General features: G+C 46.2%; 2 protein-coding genes across 2 annotated transcripts; one reads left to right on the plus strand and one right to left on the minus strand.

The window, feature by feature from the left end:
* Positions 1-22: 22 nt before the first annotated feature.
* PPM1M (protein phosphatase, Mg2+/Mn2+ dependent 1M) lies at positions 23-7,337 on the plus strand (the record flags this gene model as incomplete). Its single annotated transcript, XM_084214717.1, has 10 exons — positions 23-243; positions 1,200-1,323; positions 1,936-2,190; positions 2,685-2,797; positions 3,532-3,616; positions 3,916-4,034; positions 4,451-4,514; positions 5,362-5,469; positions 5,658-5,806; positions 6,078-7,337. The coding sequence occupies 10 exons, from the start codon at positions 23-25 to the stop codon at positions 6,220-6,222; spliced, it is 1,383 nt and encodes a 460-aa protein (XP_084070843.1). The 3' UTR covers positions 6,223-7,337.
* A 3,372-nt stretch (positions 7,338-10,709) lies between these two features.
* WDR82 (WD repeat domain 82) lies at positions 10,710-25,982 on the minus strand. Its single transcript, XM_084214506.1, has 9 exons — positions 25,596-25,982; positions 20,679-20,776; positions 17,780-17,846; positions 17,489-17,588; positions 14,732-14,848; positions 13,831-13,986; positions 13,637-13,706; positions 11,731-11,873; positions 10,710-11,553 (listed from the first exon to the last, which is right to left on the minus strand). Exons 1-9 carry the CDS (start codon positions 25,754-25,756, stop codon positions 11,524-11,526), a joined length of 942 nt encoding a protein of 313 aa, XP_084070632.1. The 5' UTR covers positions 25,757-25,982; the 3' UTR covers positions 10,710-11,523.

Below are 25,982 nucleotides of genomic sequence, written 5' to 3' on the forward strand. Positions count from 1 at the left end.
GAGGAGCCGCACCTGCCCCGCCATGTCGGGCGAGTGGCTGCGGCGCTGGCGGCGGGGCGGCCCCGCGGAGCGCCCCGGCGGAGCCCCGGCACCGGGCCCGGGCCCGGGCCCGCCGCCCCCCGCCCTGCGCTACCGCCGGCCCAAGTTCCTGCCCGGCGGCGGCGAGGAGGCCCCGCGGGGCGGGCGGGCCGTGCGGGGCGCCGCGCCCGAGCGGCCGCTGCCCTGGGGCGCGGGATACGCCGAGTGAGTGCAGCCGGCAGCGGGGCCGCTCCGGGAGGGGCTCCGGGCGGGGCGAGGGGCGCTGCCGGGTGCCGATACCGGGGAATAGTGCGGGTTTAGAGGGTGCGGAGGGTGTGGGCGAGGCTTAGGGGACTCCTGGCGGGGTGCCCGGGGCGGTCGCTCCCCACCTGCCCTGTCTGCGCCCCTCGGCTGCAGCCGCCCCGGCCCGGAGTGCCTGCCCGCAGGCACAGCTCGCTCTCCTGCAGCATCTGCGGGCGTGGAGAGAGCGGCTTTCTGCCCCAGAGGAGGTCTGGCGTGGCGGTGAAACCTCCGGCCCCTCTCCGTTCCTGCCGGGGCCGGCGGGCACACCCCTGGCCAGCCCCTGCCAGCCGCAGTGCCGGCTCCAGCGCTGTGACAAGTGGCCGGGGCAGCCCCGAGAGCAGCAACGCTCTTGGCAAAGTGTCTTTAAAACGACGGAAGGGATAACCACGATTTTAGAAATCTCTTGGTTTGCTGTTTTACATGGCAGAGGGGATGGATCAGGCAGGAGCTGTCCCCACGTCCTGGCCAGACCACGTTATGACCCCACTGTGTTGGGATGGCACAGCGTGAAATGCAAGGAGAGCCCGCTCCCATCCAGGGACAAACATTACCAAGGCTGGAAGGAAAAGCAAGGGTGGTGGTTCTGCAATGCACTGTGTCAACAAGGAAATGGCACGGTGTGGGCTGCTGATGAGGGCTGCCTGAGGCCAAGGTGCAGGTCTCTGTGTCCCCAGCTGGGCTTTCCCCTGCTGCACATAAATGACTTATTATTTCAGTCATCAGAAAAGAGATGCTTGAGTTTGAAAAGGGATCAGGGAGCATGGGGCTGGAAAGGAGGGGCAAGGTGCAGCTGTTTGCAGGGGCTACAGAGCAGCCAGCACAGCTGCCTGGGAGCAGAGGTGCAGTGTGTCCCCACACCTTACCTGGAGTGTTTGCAGGGTTATCAATGCCGAGAAGTCGGAGTTCAATGAGGACCAGGCAGCCTGCTGTCAGATCTCTGTCCGGAGGAGAGAGCCAGGCCTGGAGGAGGATGAGGAATGGCTGATCCTGTGCTCCACACAGGTATTGCCCCCAGGCAGGCTGTGCTCACCCTGCTGCCAGCCTCTTGCTGCCACCCAAGGGAGCAGGTTCAGGAAACACGGATTGATCTGTCAGTCCTACATGCCCACACGCTGAAACCCTTCCTTGGATGTATTTAGGAGACCTGTGTACCCTGTGGCTGGCAAATACGTAGCTCTGTCTGCAAATGCCATTTCTACTTCCATGAGCAATGACTTGCAGCATTTGAGGTCATGCAAGCCCTTGGTGCCCTCACCTTTCCTGTCCTCCCTGTGCTTTAAAGGGCCAGTGTGTCTTGCCATCGCTTGGGCAGCAGTGTGAGTTGGGCACACAGGAGGCTCTCACCAGGCTCTGCTGCACTTCTTGTGAAATGGCCTCACCTCCCCCAGTAGAGCACTCGAGGGGGTGTGGTGCAGATCCAGATGCTCAGAGCTCAGATGATGGGTCGGGCAGAGCAGCACGTGGGCATCGTTTGAGTTTGAGGAGATGTACCGGTGGCAGGGAAGGGAAGCTGGGTTGGGAAGGTCAGGCAAAACATGCAGTGGCATCCTGGCTCTGAGCCTGCCATCTGTACAACCTCTTCAGCCCCTGTCTTGTCCCTCTTCCTCACGGCAGTTTCTGACTGGTCACTACTGGGCGCTGTTTGATGGCCACGGTGGCCCAGATGCTGCCATCATCGCCTCCAACTATCTGCACTACTGCATCAAGCAGAAGCTGGAGGAGATTGTGGGAGGCATCACCGAGGCCCAGCCCCCCATGCACCTCAGCGGGCGCTGCGTTTGTGACAGTGACCCCCAGTTCGTGGAGGAGAAGCACATCCACGCAGCAGACTTGGTGGTGGGAGCCCTGGAGAATGCCTTCCAGGAATGTGTGAGTACCCTATGCAGGGCGCCAGTCCTGCTGGCCCAGGCAGCCACAGTCTGCCCCTCCCTGAGCCCTGGAAGGGCAGGGTCCGCTGTTCTGCTCGCTGAGTAGGCTGGAACACTGGGCCAAACCTTTAAATGTGCTGAGATCACGCTGGGTCAGACCCCAAGGCCCGTGTCAGAGTTGTGTGTTGGCAGTGCTGACCTGGAGCAAAGCTGCAGGAGCTCTGAACAATTCTGTAGGGCAGGCAGGTGGCTGTTGTCACACTCATACAGCGCCTATAAGGCTGAGCTCTCCCCATCACCCTCCTAAAGCATCCAGAGTCCAGGAGCAGCAGCTGTGTAGGCTGTACAGAAGCAACATTGCCTGTTATTTTGCTGGTTTCCTGTGGGCCATCCACAGTCAGTTTTGGTTCTGGATTTCTGCTGGGAGGGATGAGACAGTGTGTAGAAAGCAGCAGCCCAGATCACGCCAGTCTCCAAACTTGTTGAAACCAACAGGATGAAGTCATTGGCCAGGAGATGGAAGCTACAAACCAGACAGGAGGTTGCACTGCTCTGGCTGCCCTTTATTTCCAGGGAAAGCTGTATGTGGCCAATGCTGGGGACAGCAGGTGAGTCATAATAAAAGGGGGAAGTTGCTGGGAATGAGAGCTGGTAGTTAAGCAAGGTTTCCAGCATCTTTCTGTCCTGGTTTCAGCTGGGAAGGTGGTGAGCAACTGCACTGTGTAACAATTGTTTTTGATATTCTAATTCTTTTCTCATTATGATTTTCCCTCCGTTCCTGTCCTAATAAACTTTCTTTCTCTCAGCTCACAGATTTTACTTCCTTTTTCCCAGTTACCTGCCCCATCCCACTGGGTGTGGGGGAGTGAGTGAGTGAGTGAGTGAGTGAGTGAGTGAGTGAGTGAGTGAGTGAGTGAGTGGTGTTTAGCTGCCAGGTTAAAGCACAGTTCTGATTTAATCCTAGACAGTAAATGTGCAGCCCAGCCATCCCCCTCCTGCCTGGCACGGGACCTGTTGGAAGAAAGGTGATCTCATGCCTTCTGGAAGAGTTTGGGGATTTCAAGGGACTAAAGCTGCCCAGACACAGCCTTGGGGTGGTAATGCAGCAGTCCACTCAGCCTGGCAGGTCTTTCAAAGTGAGGGGTGATTTCCCTCACTTGGCTGTGGCCCCCTCATTCCTCTAACAGCGAGCTCGACCACTGTCAAACCAGGCAAGCACAGTTCTCTGCTGCAGTAGTGCAATTACAATGGAGTTATTTGAAATACAGTGGCATTTTTTTAACAGTTTTGTGTGCACAGCTATTCTCTGGCACAGCTGAGCTTTGCCTCTTCCCCCTTGTAGGGCAATTCTTGTCCTGAAGGACAGCATTGTGCCCATGAGCAGCGAGTTCACCCCTGAGTCAGAGAGGCAGCGAATCCAGCACTTGGTGAGTGACTCCTTCCACACAGTCCAGCTGCAAGCATCCCACTGGGCCAGAGAGGGCTTGTGGCAAGAGGACCTCCAGCTTTCCTTGAAGGCCACTGTGGGCCAGGAGGGGGCTGGGGTAGAAATTCAGCGAACAGTCTTTAGTATGGGAGATGTTCATGTCCTCACTGGAACGTGCTTTCCCAATTCTGGCCTCCATTCTGCTGCTGGGAGTGCCAGTCCTGAGGCAGAAACAACTCTGCTGCCCTACTCCGCTGAAGCAGAACCTGTCCATGCTCAGCCCTCCATTCCCTCCTCCAGGCTTTCCTTTTCCCCAAGCTCCTGGATGGTGAATTCACCCGCTTTGAGTTTCCACGGAGGTTGAAGGGAGATGATGTGGGCCACAAAGTCCTGTACCGGGATTACTTCATGGAGGGCTGGTGAGTCCCTTCTGCCCTGCAGGGCTGCAGCACAGGGCACAGAGCTTTACCTGCTCACACCCATGGGGAAGTGAGGGGAGAAGGGGCACATCCTGCTAGTGAGAGCAGCAGCACGATGGTAGGGAAGGATGCTGTGAGCAGCTCCCTCCATAGGACCATGGCCCTGGCAGGGTGGTTAGAAAACAGTCAGGATGGTCCTTCTGGCATCCATGGGCATGGGGCTGGCGCAGGCTGTTCCCAACTGGTGCAGGTACAAGATGGGGAGGAAGAGGAGAGTGAGGAGCACCTTGCCCCATCCTCAGTGAGCTGCCTGTGCACGGGGATTCCACAAGTGTCAATCAGAGTCAAAATGCTTTGGCTGGGTTGTACTATCAAGTCAGACAAATCCCAAATCAACAGTGAATTCTCTGTTCCAGGGGGTACAAGACGGTGGAGAAGGCTGACCTCAAGTATCCTCTTGTCCATGGTCATGGGAAGCAGGTAGCTTAATGCTTTACACATTGGGAAGGCACAAGCAAGTCTTCTGGGGGTTCTCAGTGCCCCTGTCACACATGTCACACTCTGGGGCACTAGAGCAGACCTGGAGCTCTGGTGTTCTCCAGCACAGCACAGTCCCACAGCCTGGATACAGCAGCTTCCTTTGCTGCCTGGCTGGTGTAACCCAGACCTCCCTCCTCCAGAGTACAGCAGAGCAGAGAGCAGCCCTGAGGGCTTGCACACAGAACTCATTTCAGATGAGAACTTCATCAGCTCCCACTTGGGACTGTCTCCTTTAGCTCTAGTGCCTTTCCCACAAACTGTCCTCCTCGAGGAGAGGCTGAGAAATGAGCCTGGAGAGGGAAGGAGTTAGGGAGAAGCAGTGACTGCACCCATCCAGCATCTGCCTGCTGGGGGTGAGCAGAAAGTCCCAGCACTCCCCCAGCTCTACAACCCATGTGCCACCCTCTTTACCTAGTCAGTGCAGAACCTCCTTTGCCAGGACAGACAGACACCCCCAAACCAGCCCAACTGTCTTTATTGCCACCTCAAACCAAGAGCAGATACCACCATGGGCCTCCTGAGGTCCGTGCATTAGCCAGAGCACATGTACTAACTCCAGAGCACACCATGAGCCACATGGAGCCATTCACAGTCAGGCTGCTTCCACACTCCCAGCAGGCCATTGCTTCTGATCATGCCTCCATTTCCAAAGTCTCCAGAGGTTTCTGGGTGATGCTTGGAGAAAGGTCCTAAAGCAACACAGAGATAGTCAGGACAAGCCACACACCAGCCTTGAAAGGCCCCACACCCTGACATTTCAATCCAGTTTTGCTTTGTTTGGGGTCAGGCTCGCCTGCTGGGCACTCTGGCTGTCTCTCGAGGCCTGGGGGATCACCAACTCAAGGTCATCGACACCAACATTGAAGTCAAACCCTTCCTCTCCTGCATTCCTAAGGTCAGTCACAGCACATGGGAATTGTAGGGTGGAATTAAACAAGCTGCTCCTCTGAAGAATGCATCTTTTAAAGACTTGGCAGGGCTTAGCATTTCTCCAAGCACCCCGGTCTCAGCGTGTCATCTCTTAGAGGCAGTCTCATCTCCCTGACCCCTGAATTGTCACAGATTTACTCCTCTGCTTTCCAGGTGAATGTATTTGACTTTGCTCTGCATGACATTAAGGAAGACGATGTCCTCATCATGGCAACTGATGGCCTTTGGGATGTTCTGTGCAACGACGAGGTGGCCCATGTGGTCAGGAGCTTCCTTGCAGAAAACAGGACAGATCCTCAAAGGTAATACCAGCTTTGCCTTTGTTTTCCCTTCCAAAGAACCTGGTCAGACCTAAAGCAGGCAGAGATCCCACTGCTTCCAGGTCAGCTCTGACATGACCACTCTTTTCTGTGACTTTGGAAATTGCCTACTAATCTGTTCCCATCCTAAAGTAACAATTACAAAGCTGATGTCTTAAAAAACCTTGTTATTTTGACAACATAAAGCCACATCTCAACGTTGTACTTAAGGGGAATAGTTGCTATATTAGCCCTTGCATTTTTCTACCCACAGGTTTTTAGAACTGGCCAAGTGCTTGGTATGCAGGGCAAGGGGAAAGAAGAGAGGCCACCAGTGGATGCTGGATGATAGCCACGAGGCCTCCTATGATGACATCTCTGTATTTGTCATCCCACTACACAACAGGGAAGAGGACTGACTGTCAGGATGGCACACAGCATCTCTGTGTCCCCTTACTCTGGTGCCATTCTGCATCAGCCTGAGACTGAGGGACTTCTGCTGCTCTTCCAGCAAAACCATTTGCAGTGGAACCTGAAATGCACAGCCAGCACTTGGCACAGAATGAACAAGATTAGCTCCTTATCAACATGCAAGAGAAGCACAGTGGGCAACAAATCACTCCCCTTTCTCATTGCTGGACCAAGGAGAACCTGCAAAGGGGGCCATGCAAACCAAAGGGCACTTTTCCCAAGATCTTTGCGGTACAGTGACACTCAAATCCATATTTCTACTGATCCCTCTCCCTTTTTACTATTGAACAATAAGGATCAATTGAGATCCAGCCAGTGTGAAGACCTGGCTTTTAATCAGACTTGAACTAAGCTGAACTGGATGCATAAGCTAAAGCATCTCTCGTATCCATTTGCTGTAATGTGAGATGTGCTGAAAACCTGGGAGCTGCTGCCAAGACAGCATTGGGCACAGCTGTGCCTGTGGCATGGGAATGCTGGAGCAGTAGCCCAGACAGCTGCCATTTGTAGGCAGCACCTCAAACCCAGAGGATGTAGCCCAGTGAAGCTTCACCCTGGTGTACAGAAGCCTCCTGAAGATATGTGCCTTACTCTTATTTAAGAACACTGAAGTGTGTTAGTAACACAGTGTACTAACAAAGATTCCTAACAAATCTTAATCCACACTTGCTGACACTTTCTCTATTCAGGTCATTTCTGATAGCAAAGCAGGTTTTGTAGCAGCAGCACTGATGAGAACAAAGGTGTTTAGTGCACCAGCTGATTCAGTAGAAGAGCTCCAAGTAAAATAAAACCGGTTTGTTGCAATTTGTCTGCAGTGCTGAATTTCAAGCACTTATTCCAGCAGAAACACAGTGCAGCAGATATCCCAGAGTTGTCTTAAACTCTGAGGATCTGCTTCCCAACCTGTTTATTAGCCAGGCAAATTCAGGTCTGGACAAGCTTCCCACCTCCCCAAGTCCCCGGTTTGGTTTTCATTATTCATTACACAGGTTCCAGGATTCCCTAGAAAAGCAGCCAAACCCCAGTGTGTCTTTAAGTTCCCCAAGGATGAAAGTCCAAATAAAAGTACTTTGTTTTTTTCCCATGCATCTTACTGTGGTGTTATTCCTGCTGGGGGTTTTACATAGATCTGGGCTGGAGGAAAACAGCCTCAGAAAAATCACTGGGGAGTTTTTGCTTTTAATTTGTCTTTGCTTGTCACCAGAAGCATCCCCTTACCAGAACTGTTGCAAAGGCTTGGTGTTGAAAGACTGTTTCCAGCAGTGGGAGGAAATTCCCCCCAGGAATGGGGCAGCATTCTTAGTTATCTGCTCATGGTTTAGGTAAGGGGTAGAATAAAAAATATTTCTCTCCTTCCATCCTCTTAACTTTGACCTGAAAACAATGCACATGAGGATTCACCCATGGTAATGATACTGGCTGCTGTCCTCCCTTCAGTAGCTGTAACACAATTTTATGCATTAACTGTAATTACCCAGGATTCCTGTCACCCAAATTCAGGAAGTTATTTTCTCACCTTACTGAGAAAGAGCTCAGCTCTTCCATCCAGACCACAGGCTGCTGTGAACACCTCTTTACCTAGAGCACCATAGCTCCATAAGTAACTGTCACAAGGTTTCCCTATCCTGATACATTCATAGGCAAAAAAAAAAAATCCTCTTAAAAAGGGGGAATTTATGGAGGGGTAACTTCAAAGAATGAGAATTTCCACTACATAATTTCTGACTCTCCAAAACAAAGGGAGATTTTAAAAAATGGATGAGTTTAACATTCCCCCTCTAAGAAACCAGCAAGTTGCATCACACTGGACAAATGCAGAATTTACAGCACTCAAGTGGTCTCTCTACAAAATATTTATTGGTCACAGCCACAACATTGAATTCTCCACATAGGTAGTATTTTGTGACAAAACATAATTTGACTTTACGTATTTACACTCACTGGCAGATACCACCGAGGAGTCCAACTCCCTAGAGCAGCTCACGACCACAGAGACCAGTTTGTGAAAGGCTCACCAGGTTCCTGCCCCTGACCCAAAACCAAGGTGAAGTCTCTTAAAGTGCTAAAATAGCCAAGAGGCATTGGAAAAAGATACCCTGCTGCTTCCAAATTTGTCATTCAATTGCTCCTGCACCCTCCAAAGCACAAAGGGACTGGGGCACAAATCCAGGACCTGAGAGCTTCAATAAAGTAGTAAGAATCTTTCAAGACTGACTTGGAGAATTACACCTGAAATCTCCTACAGCCCAGGCAGATGTACTTAGCCACCACACTGCTTACTTAGAGGTAGGCTCTTGAGTCTCATTTCCCCCTTGCTCTGAAGAAAGGTCTTTAATTCATCCCAAAGAACATGGGGAGAATTTACATGTCAGATTTGGAGGGGGAATGCTGTTTGTTGCTTGGCCACTCTGTCAGACCTGGGAAGGCTATTTTTCATCAGATCTGTTTCTCATTAGCTGGCAGCCCTAAGAACACAGGAACTGCAGCCCTGGTACTCCTAGAGAAGCACATAGAAGCTGAAAGCTAAAAGCTTTATTCACCTTTCCTGTCTGTCTGAAACACACAATCCTCATGTTCCCTGACAACACTTGGCACATCCCCCTTTTAAAGCCAGATGGAAAGCACTCCATGCTACATCAACAGAGGTGTCTCTGCCTCCCTGGGTGGCAATGGGGCCTGGGAAGGTGCTCAGCTGCCACCCTGAAGGGAGAACTAGTGCTGTTGTGCACGAGCCTGAACATCCCTCTTCACCCCAGAAAGCCACTGATGTGCTTGTGTGTGTATCCTCCTAAACCACTCCTCTGGTTCCCTTTTCTTCCAACATTCCATGCCACAACACACCATGTTTTACAACACTGCAAGCAGAAGAGAGCTGAACAACAACCTCTAGACAAGCGCTCAAAACCACATTAACAAAGAGCTTTTATAGAATAAAAGACTTCCAAATGCTTCCCTGTCAAAAGTAACAAGGAATATGGAGAGAGGCTATCTGTTTACTTCCTCAGGCAAAAGACTTGAAAAACCTCAAAGATAATTTACTACTGGACACTGAAGTTTGACTGTTAAAACACACTACAAACCCCAAATATCTGTATTTTACAAAGCACTGCAAATACCAATGAAGGTAAAATAGCACCAAACAGCCTGAAATGCAACACTGCTGAGTTAAAGTGACCGAGCCCCGAGAAATACACCTGCCCTTGCACGGGGCAGTTTTATTTATAGGCGACAGTGGGACAGCACAGAAGAGGGGTGGCACGAACCTCTCATCTGCATCTCCAGCAGCAGGCCTGTGTGGCAGAGGGAAAGCATCCATCACCCTGCTGGAGGATAGCAAACTCACACTGCAGACCTGTGGTTAGAAATGCCCCATGTGGAAGCAGCAGCAGAGCCACAACCACAGCACAGATGGAGCACCACAGTGCGAGCCTGCCCTGTGTGGGCAGGGCTCCTGCACTGCCACAGCCAAATGCTGCAACCTGAACCAAACCAGCAGCACAGAAGTGCTCAGTGCCCATCCCCAGCTCTTAGCATAGCACCTTTCTGTGGACTGGGAAGGGACAAAAAATAGGCAAGAAAAAGCAAAATAGAAACAGCTGTTCTACAAGGCATTTACTTTTCCAGAGAGTCATGATGTGAACCATATACAGCCGAGATTAACTTTGCTGTAACAGGGGAACATCAGGAAACTGACCTAAGGAAAATGCTCCAACACGGCTTGCCAGTGTGGAGTGGCCCTGGAGAGCAGAAAGAACACGCCTGTTACTGTCTTGTCACCTTGCCAGCTTTTCATATTTATGAGCAGGGAAGCACATGTGACTGGGCAAGGGAAAGAACAGACTTCCCAAGCACAACCCCAAGTGTGTTTGGAAAGGCAAGAATATAGTGAACACTACATTTTTGCCAGGCCTGTCCCAGCTTGCTGGTGAATGCATTCCATTGAAGCAGCACTTCAGGAAAAAAACCCTGGAACTGGGCTTGAAGACCAGCCAGCCAGCTTTTCAGTGCTACAAGCCCCTGAGGCAGGAGAGCATGTACCCCCCCATCACTTTGCAGGAGCATTCCTTGGAGCAGGTCCACAGCAAAGCAGAGTCAGCACAGTCATGCCTAAGATTTTTAAAATTCATTTCTGAAGACACCATCTGACAAAGGATGCATGGCTCTTTTGGAGCTATCACCAAAAACCTGCAGACCAGTGCCAAACTGTGTGATGGACTACCCACATTAGTTTTACCAACAAAGGGATACCAGTCTAAGCCTGCTGTGGGATGAATTTCATGGAGCTTATTTACAAACCAGGGGGCAGAAAACTGCATCGGTGAAAGTAAACAGCCTAGACACCTCACATTACTGGCCCACATCATATTCTTTTATATCTAAAAGTAAAAAAATATGGCCCATTCCCACTGCCCACCCACCCCATGATTATTTACAAGTAAGATCAGCCAAGATGGTACATAAGGAAGATACACAGGCAGACTGTGCTTTCAGTCTCAGTGTGGTTTCTCCATCTTCTGCTGACAGACTCCTTTATTGCTTGGGACACTGGCTGGACCTCAGCAGTGCTGTCTGCACCTCCAGGATGTTGACACAGCAAACAGCAGGGAGGCTTTGGCAATCTCTGACAGTGGATGAAACCTGTGCAGTTGCACACTAAATTGCCAAAAAAAAAAAGGATGACAAGATGTATGAGGTACATTCACAGCTACCCACACTTCTGGTGCATGTTCCACTGCAAGAGAATCCAGCATCTGCCGTTGAAAACTGTCAGTGTTCACATTTGGCACAGAAGTATTTGCATCTGTGGACTGCAGTGAAACCAGAGATCCCAGACGTTAAAAACATGCACTTATGGAAAGGAACTGCACGCTCCACATTGGAACATCAATAGCCTTGTGCATTTACAGCAGGAAAACACATAATTACAGCTTTAAAAAATGCCACAAACATTTTGTAGATAAAACAGACTTCAGGGCTCTAAGAAATGACACTGTGTCAGTTCCATCTTAGGCTAAAGCCTGCTGAGCATGGAAGGTAAGAACTTGTAGCATACTGCTTCTTGAGCATGCCAGGAGGCCAAGAGAAGCAGTCCTCACAACGGAATGCTGTAGATAAAGGTAAGACATGGAAAATATGCAGGAACAGGAACACAGTCTAGGAGATGTAGGCAATTCCAGAACTATGCTTGCAATGACCTGCTGCTGTTAGCAGTATGGAGCCATCCCACAGCGGCTGCAGCACAGGAACTAGTCGTCAATAGTTGGCAACCAGAAGGCCTACAGAGGAGGAAAGAAAACATCTTTTCATAGCAGAACACAAATCTCTCCTACAGCATCCTGTAGGAGCTGCCACCTTCTGCAAGCAAACATAAGAGGCACTAAGCCTTCTCAGAGTCATGTCTGGAAGGGTCAGCACCTCATGGAGCTCAGAGGAACTTAATGCCCATTCCTTACCATATTGGAACATGCACTAGCAAAAGTCATGAATTTTGGATTGAACTGCAGACAGGTTATAGGACCTGTGTGTTTTCCATCCAGGACAGCCACCTTCATCCCACTTTCTCCATTCCAAACATGGATCTTCCCATCCTCTGAACCTGAAGGTAGGAGTGGAAAACAAGATACGCAAGATGCACTAGAGATGTCAGCAGAGGAAAGGAAGAACATTTTTTTCTGTCAGAACTTTAGGAACAGGTAGGTCTCAACTTGATAATACAATTTTAGAGTTCTCCAAGTGCCACAAGGGCATGTGCAAAACATCATAGAGCTGAAACACCTGTATCCAAATGGTAGGTTTCTATCTTTGCACTGCAGAGACTCAACTACACAACAGGGCAACACTATTCAGGCAAAGATGTTAATTACTGTCACCCAGTAGGAAAGGAGACCTGACACCTCCAGCTGTGGAGGAGAGACCCTGGCCAACCTGCACCAATGTGGAGAGGCCAAGTGCTGGGGAAAGAGTCATTGTTCACACAAGTTCTCAGTTCAGACACAGGTAAATGTCTCACTCAGTGGGCACAGAATCAAGCCAAAGCTTTCACCATGGAAGGGAACGAGATTTCAATGCACTAAACCAAATATCAGAAGCTTCCCTGGAGATATTGACTCTCCACATTAGTATAATGGAACAAGTTTTTCACTTTAAAATTACATTTTTCAAACTCTGAGGCTGAGAACTTAGAATTTTTTAATTCAGTTCTGCTTTAGACTCATTTTAAACAGGATTCCTAATAAAAATGCAAAGCATTTTCTTCTTCTGTATTTATGTCTGTAGCCTTTCAGGAAAAAAATTAAGAAGCATGAGTTGCAATTTTAACGTATGTAAAAACTGAACAGGAATAAGTGGTTTGGAACTTCGACTACTGTTTTTATTTGGAAGAGCACAACAGGAAGGTAAATATGTGCAATAAAGTGCTCTCCAGAGACAAACTAAACAAAAACCCCACCCCTCTTCTCTGCAGTCAGGAAGATCTCAGCCAGAACAAAAGAAAGGGAGGATTGCCAAGACCATCACTCATACAGGAAAAATGAGGATCTGGATATCAAATTACCACAAGGTTAAACATATTTGATATATCAGCCACAGAAATGAGTAGAAAATATAAAGTTCTAGGATGGGGAAGCACCACACAGACTCATCTGACTTGTGTCCAAAGGTCCTGTTGGGCAGCAGTGACTGAAGTGCTCATTGTGGGGTGCCCAAGGTGCAGCACCAGGCTGTACAGAAGTTTGAAGCTGATTTTTGCCACCTGCTTCCCTCAGCAGTCTATCTTGCAGAGGGCCAGGGGAATCATACACTGGGAGCCACCAGACTGATGCCTACAGCTTCTATTAAGGGTTAAGAACTTGTTCCACAGACATGGGGGTTTACAAGAGCCACATGAACAAATTGCGGCTGCCCCAGAATGTCACCAGTAAGAACAGCCCTGTACAAATGCACCATGCTACGAGACCAGTCTCCCAAGCACAAACATGTGCTTTGGTCATCAGGGGATGGCCACAACACAGCCACAAAATGCTGTGAGGCAGCACATGAGGGTGTCCTAGCCACAGGGAGAGGACCACTAGCAAACTGTGTGATCAGTTTTCCCACACTACAACTGTTTCCTGGCTCCTTATCTATTTTGGAACAGCATTTATATATAGGAAAAGAAGAAAAGACTTCTTGCAGGCTTTTTTACATTTCAGTCTAGAGAACAAAGAGCAATCTAACAAAACAGAACACCATCAGTGCAAAGAAAGCTTACAGCTGCATTGTATTATTTAAATACATTCTGTTTCCTAACAGACATAGCTTTAGCCCTACATAATACGGCTAATTTCGGAGCGCTGAAATTCTTGCCAAGAATTATCTTACCTATCATGATGAACTGAGAGTCTGGTGTGAATGATGCCTCCAGCGTGACAGCCTTACTATTGTTATAACCCTATGGCACAAAACAGGAGAATATGTAGTAGAGAGTGTGTCCACAGCAATCTCGCAACCAAAGGGCACCTGCTCCCCAAACTAACACCAGGTTTTCCAGCAAGTACCAGAGGCAGCAGGCTCACCCCAAATGTGTGCAAGACAGCTCCTTTGAAGGCATCGATCAGTCGAATGAAGCCGCCGTTGGTGGAGATGAGGATGAGTTTCCCATCATTGCTGAACTTCAGGCCTGTCCACTCACACGTTCGGTCATATTGCATCTTAAATGTAGCAAATGGCCCCTGCAGACAGAAAATGGGAAACGTGAGGAAGACTGTTCATATTGCTGTTAACAAGAATCTGCTTTTAACCTTAGTGCAGAAAAACAGCTCAGATTTTTTAAAAGAAAATCCTTAGCCCTAAGATACCAAAAGACAGTGTCAAGACAAACATGTCTCTTACAGGTGTAAGTTTCAATATATAAATCTAGTTTCCAAAACAAAAAAAGAGTGCAATAGGCTGTTTCAATCCAACAGTTTCATACTCTACCACAATCAACAGCACAAATTAAATTAAGGTAGGAACAGGTTTTCAAACAAGGCTGCCAAATGAAGTTAGAGAAAGAATTTGAGCCAGTGTAATCGTCATTTTGAGAACCATGGACCTAACTATGCTCAGTGCTTATTCAGTTCAGTTGACCACACCAGTACAGTTTCCTTTGAAATTTCCATCCTTTCGGACAGTCCTGGGTCAATCTTTGCCAGCGTTCTTCCAGAATAAGCAGCAAGGAAAGAAAGGCCAAAACCACACAACAAAGAGCCTGAACTGCAGTTTGGAGCAGGTTCAAGAGTTAGCGCTCCAGCATGGGTTCAGAGTGTACCTCAGGACTTGTGTTTCTGTCCACGAAATGTGTGCTAACTAACTCCCTGCATGCCAAGGAGGCACCCAGACAGTAAGCTTGAGTACACAAATCTAGCCTCTGAGCACTGAGTTTAGATTACTTCTTGTAAGATAAAAGCTGTAAAAAGGGAAGTCAGGGTACCTCACCTTGTCAAAAGAACGGAGATCATAAAGCTTCACCATTTCAGAATTGACTCCAGCAGCAAAAATCAAACCTTCTGGGTCAAAAGAACACACTGGCTTCCCTTGGAGATGCATTAAACCCTAGAAATAGAAATAGCCAGAATTATTTTGCAAGACTGATGCTTATATTTCTACCACCCCACTTTGAGTCCACTGTGAGCAGGACAGCACACTAGGGGTGGAACAAAGTAATTTCAGTTGTAAATACTGAGGTTTTACAAGGGTTCAGAACTCAGCTTTCTCAATTTTAGGTCATCTACAGGGATTCCAATTTGCTTCAGTGACAAAGTTTACAATGAAACAAATCAAAAACTCATTCAAGGTGTCATGCACTCCAGAAGTCTCCAGAGAAGGGAGGCTCATATGGCTGTGTTAATAACCACACCAGGCAGCACCACAAAACACTGCTGGCTGGGATCAACAGCAACCACTCATGGCTGCACAAGAAGGAAAAAAAGTACTTGGAAAGCAAGGGAATATTGCTGCTGAGCTTTATATGCCTGTTAAATGAAACCTCATACCTGCTGGAAGCCAATAGACCTTACATATGTTATGGATACATATTATAATATTGGCTCTTTGCAAATATTAAAATGAATACTCTATGTGTTATGTTGGACAGTTATGCTGTATTCATCTCTTTTAAGTAGTGGTGTATTAATCTCTTCTAAGTAGTGTGGTAAACAGTTTTTAGGCTATAGCACAATATTTAAATAGAAACTATGGGATGTAAGACACTTTTTGTAACTATCTCAAGGAATGGAATAGATAATCAAGAGATTCTTCACATTGTCCTATCTGGATAGAGATAACAGCAACAGACATCAAGATCCCAAGAGAAGAATTATTGCCTCCTTATCAGGAAAGCTCAGACTTCGAGGAACCAAGAAGATTGATTTACAAGATGGGGGAGGGAAGCCAAAATTAAGCAGAAACACCCTACTTGAAAGGAATGTTTGAATCATGTATGAGATATATGAATATACAATAGGCTATTGCTATTTAGGGGTAATCCTTTGTTAGCAAGGTGTGCTTTGAGGCAGAGTGCCAGGCACCCAGACATCCATAATTCTTTGCATTTTATTGTCTCTTATAGTCCTAATTTTTATTATATTTTCATTACTATTAAATTTCTAAAATTTTAACAAAAGTGAATGGCATTTTTCACACATATTAAAATTGATAGGTTACTACCAGTGCTTATTTTTAATGTTACCTTTTCCTTAAGTCACATCATAGAAAACACTTGAGGAAGTTTGTTAAAAGCCAACAAAATATGTAATCTTCTGTATCCTGACTACCAGTCTGTGCATGGAAGTCAAACATTTCCATGAACTGTATGCACATAAACAAGAACACATCTTTGATTAAATCCATAACACATTTAACAAATTTCTGCATTTTTATTTCTTTCTGCATTCCTCTTTAGGCAAATTTAGAGATTTTACTACTTCTCTTTTTTCCCTCATAGATTAGTTTTCCTGTGGTCTCTGAGGCAGAGAGCTCAGCCAATGCTCAGGGCCCTGGTGAGTGGGCCAGCTCTGGTTTCCTAGGAATATTTCCAGGCAGTATGGCTGCCATCTCATGGACCAACTGAAAACTACAAGTAACACTTCCTCAACCTGTTTCCCAAACTTGGCTGGATGCAGCTTCCAGTTACAAGTCCCAGTTTTACCATTCTTACAAGTTCAGACATTAGCATAAGTCACAGAATGGCTACTGCACTTACAACCCTGCCTCATGTGCAGCAACTTGGAGTTTCATCCCAAGGGAAGCCTACATGCTGGAATTAAAGGCTTATTCCCAAAAAAAAGCAGAATTAAGAAAAAATTAAGAAAAGGCTTGGTTTGAAGAACGATAAAAACGTTTTGTAAGAAATGTAACTTTTTCCTTTCTCTTTCATTTACAGTTCCATCATCTGGAACAAGCAAGGAGCCCTCTCTCATAAGCAAAACAGAGAGATGGAGGAATATGCCAGAGAGATGGGGAAATATGAGAGCACAACACTGTGTACCCAGATACCAGGACAAAACAACTCAGCACCACTAAAGGTAGAGATTCTATTTTCAGTCTTTCATTCCTGCCACTGCTGCCAGTTCTTGTATTTTTCTCAGCTCTTACAAGCCTGCTTCCACTACGAAGAGTAAAGCATTCCAGAAAAGAAAGTAAACAAAAACAGTTTTGCTGTCTTGCTATCGAGTCAAACCTGCTCACAAACAGTTCTGATCAACAACAGAGGTGATGCAAGGAGGTGGCAGACCATATGGCTGCTGTGTTACTTTAGATCGCCAGTTTCTTCATCAAATTTAATTGCATCAAGGCGCCAATTTTAGACACACAAACACTCAGATAAGATGAATTCTCAACACAGGAGAGATGCCAACTCTGAGAGAACACCCTCTGCATAAGGTAGCAGCCTGATGAACAAGCTGATGACACCCAGCCCTTCTCTTGTTTCATCAGCTGTGGGTGTTATTTCTTGCCCTCCCCAGTGCCTCTCCAGCAGAGACACAGGTGAGAGCAAGTGCTGTTACACAATGTGACACACACACACACACTCTGCACAGAGATTCCTGACCCAGGCTCCTTCAGGAATGTGTCAACACTAAATCAGCAGCATACACTTCTGGCAGTATTTTTAGTTTGTTACAAACACACAACCATTTTTTATTCTTCCAACTGAAAACTCAACATTTTGTGCACATTAATTTTATAACTTACCTGGCAATTTGGAGAGCGGAGATCCCAAAGACGAATAGTTTTATCCAGAGATCCAGAAATAAAAGTATCATCCACTGGAGACATTGAAAGAGCAACCACCCTGCAATACAGAAACCCACACGCATCAGAGACAAACCAAAGAAGTGAATGCAGCAACACCCACCCCAACAGCTGTGTGAAAACCAATAACTGAACTAAGCAAAAAGCAGCATGAACCAAGTGTAATGGAAGTCAAGCCCATTACCATTCTCATTTCAATTTCTCCTGCCCTGCCCCCAGGCCACATCTCACCTTTTCGTGTGCCCCGGGAAATAGCGAATGTATTTGTTGTCATGCAGGGAGAGGTATCGGATTGTGTCTGAAACATAAACAAACCATAAGCTTTATTATACCACCGGCCCAAGGTTATCTGAAAGAGATCACATAGTAACTTGCTCCCAAGAGCAATAGTAATCTCACCACAGTGCTTAAGTCTGGTAATTTAATTTCAAGTAAGACTTCGAAAGAGAATCAAGTTAGAAACAGACATAAACCAACTCAGTTCTTAAGCAGAAGTAAAAATTAGGCAACAGGAAAAGATACTTCCCACAGTCTGAAGTCATGTAACATTTTAAAAATAACTGTCATGTGATTTATGCAAGGTAATTTCAAAGGTGCTAAAATTTAAGTAGCAGCAGGTTTTATTCCATTGCTCTCACGAAATGGAGAGTATCAAATTTACAGAGTTGATACCACTTCATATTGCTTTGCAGCATGAGTATTGCTCTCTTTCCTACATACACATTCAGCAAACAAATCTCCAACTAAGCAGTACACACAGGAAATGTACAAATTCTGGCACTCAGCTAAAGATAAAACCATAACTTTGAAGCTAGGATAAGATATTAAAAATTAGCAAATCTTTCTTCTTTTTGTTTAATCTGACAATCAACAACTTCACACTTTCTCTGCACTAAGCTCTAAGAAGAGGACAGAGTAGTCCAAAGCTTAGTGCACTACAAGCACCCTTAAACATAAATTGAATAGATGAGAGCAGCAGCACAACATTTCTCAAGTGACAATTTTATCCCGAGTATAGGTGAACATACCAAGAGTAGCCCACAATTCTGGAATACGCTGTTGAGACCTCCTCCCAAAATTAAAATAAATCCTTCTAGGAGGAAACAATTATTAAAAGACAGAAGCCACTTTTTATGTGCAGACTCTGTACTGCTGGAACAACCAGTCCTGCTGAGGGTCAAGGACATTTTACTTTTGACTCAGAAGAACATGTGCCAAGAGGATGCAAGATGAACTGGGCGTTTTGACAGTCAGAGGGGCTGCTGTGTTCAGAATGTTTTGAAAGGCTCATTCAGCAGAAGTTTCTGTCTGTGAAAAAACTATCAAGTTCTCATTGTTGCCTGAGTTTGCTCATCAAGCTGATATCAGAGGTCTAAACCACCTTCCAGTATTTCAGAAGCAAACTGAAGCTGACTGAATGAACTGGAAATGTAGTACTGGTGACAGACAGTTCTGAAAAGCTCTAAGTGACCTGAGGTGGTTATCCAAAATATAAATCCCTAACACCAGTGTCACATCCCACACTGGATAGAACCAACATGCCTCAAACTTGCGATTAGGACTCATCTCTTGTTTCCTACAAGAAGTGTCATTACCTGATCTCTGAAGTATCCATGCAGAATTCCATCCTCCTTGGCTAAAGAGGAAGCACTGGGCAATTGTGCTCCTCTGTGATGCTCACTGCTGGCAGTGCTCTGTCCCAGGCAAGGCAGTGGCCTGTACAGTTATCTCCTGTACCGGGTGGTATCATAGACCCTCAAACTGTACAAACTACTACCTCAGCCTGGAATCAGGCAACGGGAATTAAGTCCAGAGGTCTTGAGGAAATCTTCCCAAGTAGATTGGTAGCAACAAAACATTCAACAGAAAAAAGCTTGCAAACAAGCACCAGCATTCCTATAGAATGTTCCTGAGGTAATTTTCCCTCCCAATACCTGCAAAACAGGCTAATACAATGCACCTTGCCCATGACCACATGCATTAGGGACTACAGAGTACCTGGACTCTCACAGAACACACTGTTGGTTTTATTACGGTTACAATTTGTAACAGCAACAAACATTCTCACATGACTCTTTTTCTCTTCTTCTAATTAAGTGTTCACCATAATGCTACCCTGCAGCAGGAAGACTTAAGTCTTAAGGCTTACCAGTGCTTATAAACAAAAACTCAGTATTCAAAATGGCATTAAAATGCTTCATTAGATTGTTAATTATTACTTATTGTAAATTAAATAACAGCCAAATTAAAAATGTGACATATAGTAATAATATAATTTTAAAAATAAGTAGATTCTGAAACAGACTAAAAAGGCATGTGCTTCCTGTGACACTTTTAAACCTTTTACACCATTAAATCTAATTCTGGTGGAGACTTCCTTGTTCCTCTAGTTTCAGGCCCAGCTTGCTCTAGTTTAACCCAACTTCCTAACTCTTAACTTCCATCTTCTCTAAATTACAGCCTCTGCAATTCCTTTAGTAGCCCAGCACACATCAGAAGGTACCAGCACCTCTACTGTTAAGTTTCATCTGTGCAAAGAAAAAACCAAACCAAAACCTCTACTACAGAAATTATGAGTCTAAAAGTACAGCGTTAAAATCCATTTGTGAAGTGCTGTGCTCAGAGACGTAGTCATCGCAAAATTCTCAGACATTGACTACGATGAACATAACCAAGACTGAGCTCTGTGACCTCCTCCAGGCTTGGCTGGTGATTTGTTGAGCTGCCTGAAGCTGCTGCCCTCCCTTCCTCTGCAGCTGAGCTGTGTGCACCAGACAGAGATGTGGCATTCGGCCCAGCTGCTCCTTCCGCCTCACTCATGTAAGAAACGAAGGTGCAGAGGCCGATGACAGCACTGACACCAACTGAACAGCCCAATGAAGAACCCGAGTTTTATCTCCCTAACAATGTTTAGTCCCTCAGTTACTGCAGCAGTGAACAAACATGTAAGGAAGCTCAAGGGACTAGCACCAAGCTGTGCATTAGTGTTGGACATGAATTCCCTTATCTGCCCCTGACAGAGTTCTCATTGCTGAAGAGCTGTTATAACTTTTTCCCAAATCTTTACCTCTAATTATCCAGATATGCAGTGTAAGGAGATGAATATGCTCCACTCCAGTGGATCACTTACCGTCTATTTTGTTGGAGCTGTACACAACAGTGTTGGCAGCATGCGTGTATCTGATGAGGTCCACTCCATACTTCTTACTGTACAGGGTCCTCTTTGGTCTGTCAGAAGGAAGCACAAATAATTGCACTCTCTGCAACAAAAATCTCAAAACAAAATTCACATCAACAAGGCCTGTTCCCACTGAGGCATTACATGTTTGTTTCAAGAAGTCATATGTTTTTATACAAAGAAAGAAAAACTTTTGTATTTTATTTTCAAAAAAGGATCTTGTTGTATCTCCAAAACTATCCCTAGGCTTGAGGAGGTCTCTGTAACACCTGCTAAACGCATGTGTCTCCTCCAAACATTTCTTTTCCTATGACGTCTACCGCAAAAAGAAAAGGAGGAGCCACCATAATGAGCACAGCAAGCAGCACTGCCTTACTGTGCCCTTGCCCATTCAAATCTCCCATTCATCTGCTGCTTATTTTAGATTGAGCATAATTTGTCTTTGTTCTCTATTACTTCAAACCCTAGAACAGGGTGTCTCATTCACGGGGTATTAACCCAAACACATCTATATACCAGTCATCTCTAACAGACATAGTAACATAGGGACTTTTCCAAACCATTGCAGAATTATACTTGTATCCAATCTTAGAAAAAGAAATTTAACATTTTGCAACAGAATGAAAAATACTAGTGAGAGCAAACACAGTCTACAGAACTGGCTTTTGGGGGGTGTGGTAAGCAGGTAATGCACTGCAGTACCAGAAATTCAAATGGCAGGGTAAGCTTGGAAGCAGCTGGCTAATAAGGGTATTTCACAGCAGTGGTGCCTGTTTGAGCAGGGCAAGGTCTCCACCCCTTTCATGCCCAGCCGAAGAAGCAGGAAGGTTTCAGAGCTGGGCAGTGGAGCAGTGAGGGTACTGATCAACACCAGAAATGCCATCTCTTCCAGGAGCTATTTTTATTCCAGAGACTCATAACTCTGGTTATTACACAGGCCCACAAAATATTCTTCTCACACAACTAAAGACAAACAGCATGGGAACGGAAACGAACAGCAGGAGCACTCAAAACCAATACTGCTGCCAAGAGAAAAGTTTGTCAGACTACACCTCAGACCAGGTATTTCTATTACACTGGACTTTTTCCTTTTTTCATTAGCCTCAACCTGACACACCCAAAAAAGAGCACAAGTTGGAGACTTTTCATATCAGAACAAAAACAGACATTCATTCTTGAATATCAATTCTCAAACAGCAGAAGCCATAGGGCTTTGACTTCAAACAAACTTGTTGGGGACAAGTTCTCATGAAGCGAAAGCCAATACAAGTGCAGTAAAGCAAAGCCACACACCACCTGTACCACAGACCAAATCTCAACTGATTCTTCCCCAGTAACTCCAGCACTTTTAAAAATTATTCTTCAGATCTAAACATGCCACACACTGAAAAAGCACACCTAATTTAAATTTTGACACACTCTAACATTATGCATGATATACTACCCCACACTGCTTTCTGAAGTTACCTCAGCTACGATGTTGACCAATCAGGTGGGGATAAAACCCAACAACAAACCAAGAAAAAACCCCAATCTCAAAATATGTTATATGTATTAGATTCTCCCATGCCTAGTTTGGCTTTTCCTTTTCTATTACAAGTTTAAACCTCAGAAGATCTATTTAGAATAAATTAACATAGAGACAATAAAGATCAACAGACACACAAAAGTACATTTACCAAAAAGAAGGAAAAAGAGTTCTGTGTTCTATGAAAGGTGAAGTTTTCATGTAAACTGACACAAAGAGAAGTGTGTCACTGCACACAAGACTGCTGCCAGTCAACTATTTTAAACACAAACAAGAAAACTAAGTACTTTTTAACAGCAAATCACAATCACTAAAACAATTCCAAAGTCAAGGCAAATCTATTCAGCTCACCTACAAATAAAGCAATATTGACAAAGAAAAATACAAGATCTCAGGCAAATCTGCTACAAAGATGAAACAAAACACAGGCAAGGCCTGCAATATCATTCATGCCTCGGTTTGAATCACTGCTGCTGTGGGTAAAACATCACCACAACCAGGAATGTGGGTGTGCCCAGCAAACACCACAGTAAAGCAGGAGTCCAGATCTGTCATTTTATTTGTTTCAATAACACACAATTGATATACACTAAAACACAAGCTAAACCTTTACTGGAGCACCATTCTATCACTGCAGGGTCCCCAATGTGCAGCCAGGCTGTTCCCAGCCTCAGGGATTGCCGTACATCCCAACACACAACTGCCCTGCAAGTTCTCACAATCCTTCCTCAAATCCAAGCAGACTCCAGTGAGCCTCTTATGCTTCTGAGCCAGCCTGATGTGGAGGGATTTGGTGATGCAGGGTGGGTTAAAAATTTAGTAACAAATTAGTTGTTTGCACACTTTGAAACAGAAATGGAATCTCAGGACCAAAATCATTAGATGCTCATGTCAGTTGCCTAAGCCCAGAACAATACATGATAAGGAGATAATCTTGTCCTGTCAGCCCTTGGCTACACAGCACTGTTTCAACTGTCCTGACACTGTCACAAGCTGAAGTTCACCAAGATGGACTTGAGCACACTCTGATAGGGCTGAACAACTTATTTTGGTGCGGCAAAACAAAGCAAACTAGGTAAGGATACTCCTTAAGTACAACCAAACGGCTGCATTTTCATTTACCAGCAGAACTGCTCATTAAGAGGGGACACACACCAGATTTTCCCACTTTTACACAGGGAAAGGAAGTGATTTTCAGGCCATTTGAGGAAGTAGGGTATCCAACACTGAACCCCAGCAAGCAGGACATTTCCTCCTGGCCATTATATCTAAGCAGGTGAGAGTTCCAGGCTCTTGAAATCTTGATTTACAAGGAAAAAGAAACCAACTATAACCCTGAAACTGCCACAACAATGATCACTCAGGGACCTGAAATACCATCTTCACATGAATTTTGAGTGACAAAGTAATACTTTCCAGGTTAGAGAACAAGTGTGTCCTGCATCCTTAGCTACCCCTAAAAATGACAGCTACACTTTTAAGCCAGTTGACAGTGCATGAGAAGCTTTCAAATAACTTTAAAATTTTATAACCACCAGAGAACTGCATCCTGACACAGAAGTTACCTTGAAACTACTCTCACTGCCCTGCAGCACTGCAGTAGAGGACCACTGATCTACATTTAACCTTATTAAAGCAAACCCCCTGACTATAAAGCACATCAGGATTAGATGGAGATAGGAATGAAAGGGCCAAATGCCTTCCAACCCATCAAACTATTCTTTACAAGTTTGAAAGGGGAAGAGCAATCAATACCATCTGCATTAACATCACTCAGCCCTGCTACTACTGTATATAATTAAGATCTGGGATACGATCCATGGCACAATCCATACGTATAGAGTTACCTGTTCTTACATAAATCAAAATTAAATATTTTAACGTCAGAGCTCATTCTAGCAGATGGGGAACACCAACAATTTTAATGTGTAAAGCAATCAAAGTACACAGAAGTCTAAAATAATATAGAAGAGGTATGCCACAAATAAAGAGAATATGTAGGAGGCAATCTTTCCTCCCAGCAAGTATGATGTCTTGGCCTGCTTGGAAAAGCAGGAGGGTTAGGAATTTCTAGTTTACTAGAATATATATACAACACTGACATATCTCTGTCTTGACACTCCCAGGCCATTTCTTTTTCATTCCTGCACTACCCTGACCTTTCTATTCCCTGTCCTATAATACACTTCTTCGCCTTTCACGTTCTGTGTGGATGTGATGCTTCCCGGTCCTGACTCTATAAAAAAACCAAGAACAACCAACAACCTCAGAACTACATCTCTACACCAATAAGCACATGTAAAACTTAAAACCTGAAGGAGTTTAAAGTAGACAAATGCACACTTGTACAGAGTGTGAGAAAGTACAGAGAAAGATTTTAATGGCATAATGACATCATTTGGCTCAAATTGTTCCAACTCTCACAGACTACAAACGCCCTTGGTGTAGGTTTCCATCTGCTGAACAGGAGCACCAGATCTCAAGTGCTCTGCAAAACTCTGAGAGTTCATCGAAAATCAAGATGAGCACCATGTGATCAATGGTAGAAGAAAGATTAAACCCGGACAGTTAAATGCGAAACAGAAACACACTCTCAACTCATTACGCTTAGGTAACAGAAATCAATCAACCCTGATCGATTACATCCAAACAGACTATTCGAAGACACAGGCAAATCACACAGGTGCTTTACAGATAAGGACACAACTAGAGAAAATGATTCAAAACAGAGGACCACGTTTGTCTGCAGCGATCCAAGACACCACTTAGGAACTGGGTTTTATGGAAAACACCATCAGCTTTTTATAGTTGTAGTGATACACACCGCACCATCTGCACCTTTTGGCTTAAAGCATTTAGCAAAGAAGTTACACTCAAATGAGGCATTAAAAGGGCACATCTGCACATTGCTCACAACAACCACTTCTCTACTAATTAGCGAGACTTGAGCCCAGAGAAGCCCGAGAAGTCAGACCTGGAAATGTGACCAGACTAAGCCTTTTAGGCTTAGTAACTGTTTAGTTCTCACAGAAGTGAACTTTCGCTTACTCTTAGGAAATTATCACGACTGTCTCCAACCTACCAAGATAACAAGTACACCCGTGGAGCCGGCAAACCCATGCTGCTGCCATCCCTGCCGCTGGGATTCTACTCAGAAGCCTACGCTGAAAAACGGCTGAAAAACGACTGAAAAGAAGCTCAAGCTGAAACTCCCCGGCCAGATGTGCGGGCACAGCTTGTCCCCAAAGGCCACCGTGGGCAGTCGCCACGGTCCCTCACAGCCCCGTGCCCCAGGCACTGCCCCAGACCCCGAAGGCCGCAGCCCCAGCCCCGTCACTCACTTGCCCTCCTGGCAGTCATAGAGAACGATGGAGTCATCGTCGCTGCTGGAAATGACGGTCTCGCCGTTGGGGCTGAAGTCGAAGCAGTTGATCTTGTCCGAGTTTTCGCGGAAGACCTTAGCCACGCGGAAGCTCCGCAGCACGTTGTCCGTCAGCTTCATCCCGCCCGCCGGGCCGCACCGAGCGAGGGCGGCGGCGCTGAGGGCAGCCGGGCGGGGCTCCGGGCGGTGGCGGGAACGGCCGGGCCGGGCGGGGCAGGGCGGTCAGGGGCGGCAAGGGGCAGTGAGGGGCCGCGGGGGCGGCGGAGGGCGGTGGGCTCGGCGCGGTCAGGCCGCGGAGAGGCGGCTCCCCCTCATTGTGTCCGCCATCTTGCGGCTCCGGCGGGGC

Source organism: Fringilla coelebs (assembly GCF_963513975.1).
Source record: "Fringilla coelebs genome assembly, chromosome: 13".
Lineage (NCBI taxonomy): Eukaryota > Metazoa > Chordata > Aves > Passeriformes > Fringillidae > Fringilla > Fringilla coelebs.

Coding starts and splice junctions, on each gene's coding strand:
- WDR82 (XM_084214506.1), bottom strand. CDS start 25,756: ATGAAGCTGACGGACAACGTGCTGCGGAGCTTCCGCGTGGCTAAGGTC. Junction 14,849..17,488: donor TCCGCTCTCCAAATTGCCAG/GTAAGTTATAAA, acceptor TTCTATTTCTAG/GGTTTAATGCATCTCCAAGG. Junction 11,554..11,730: donor CTAGTGCATGTTCCAATATG/GTAAGGAATGGG, acceptor CCTCCTCTGTAG/GCCTTCTGGTTGCCAACTAT.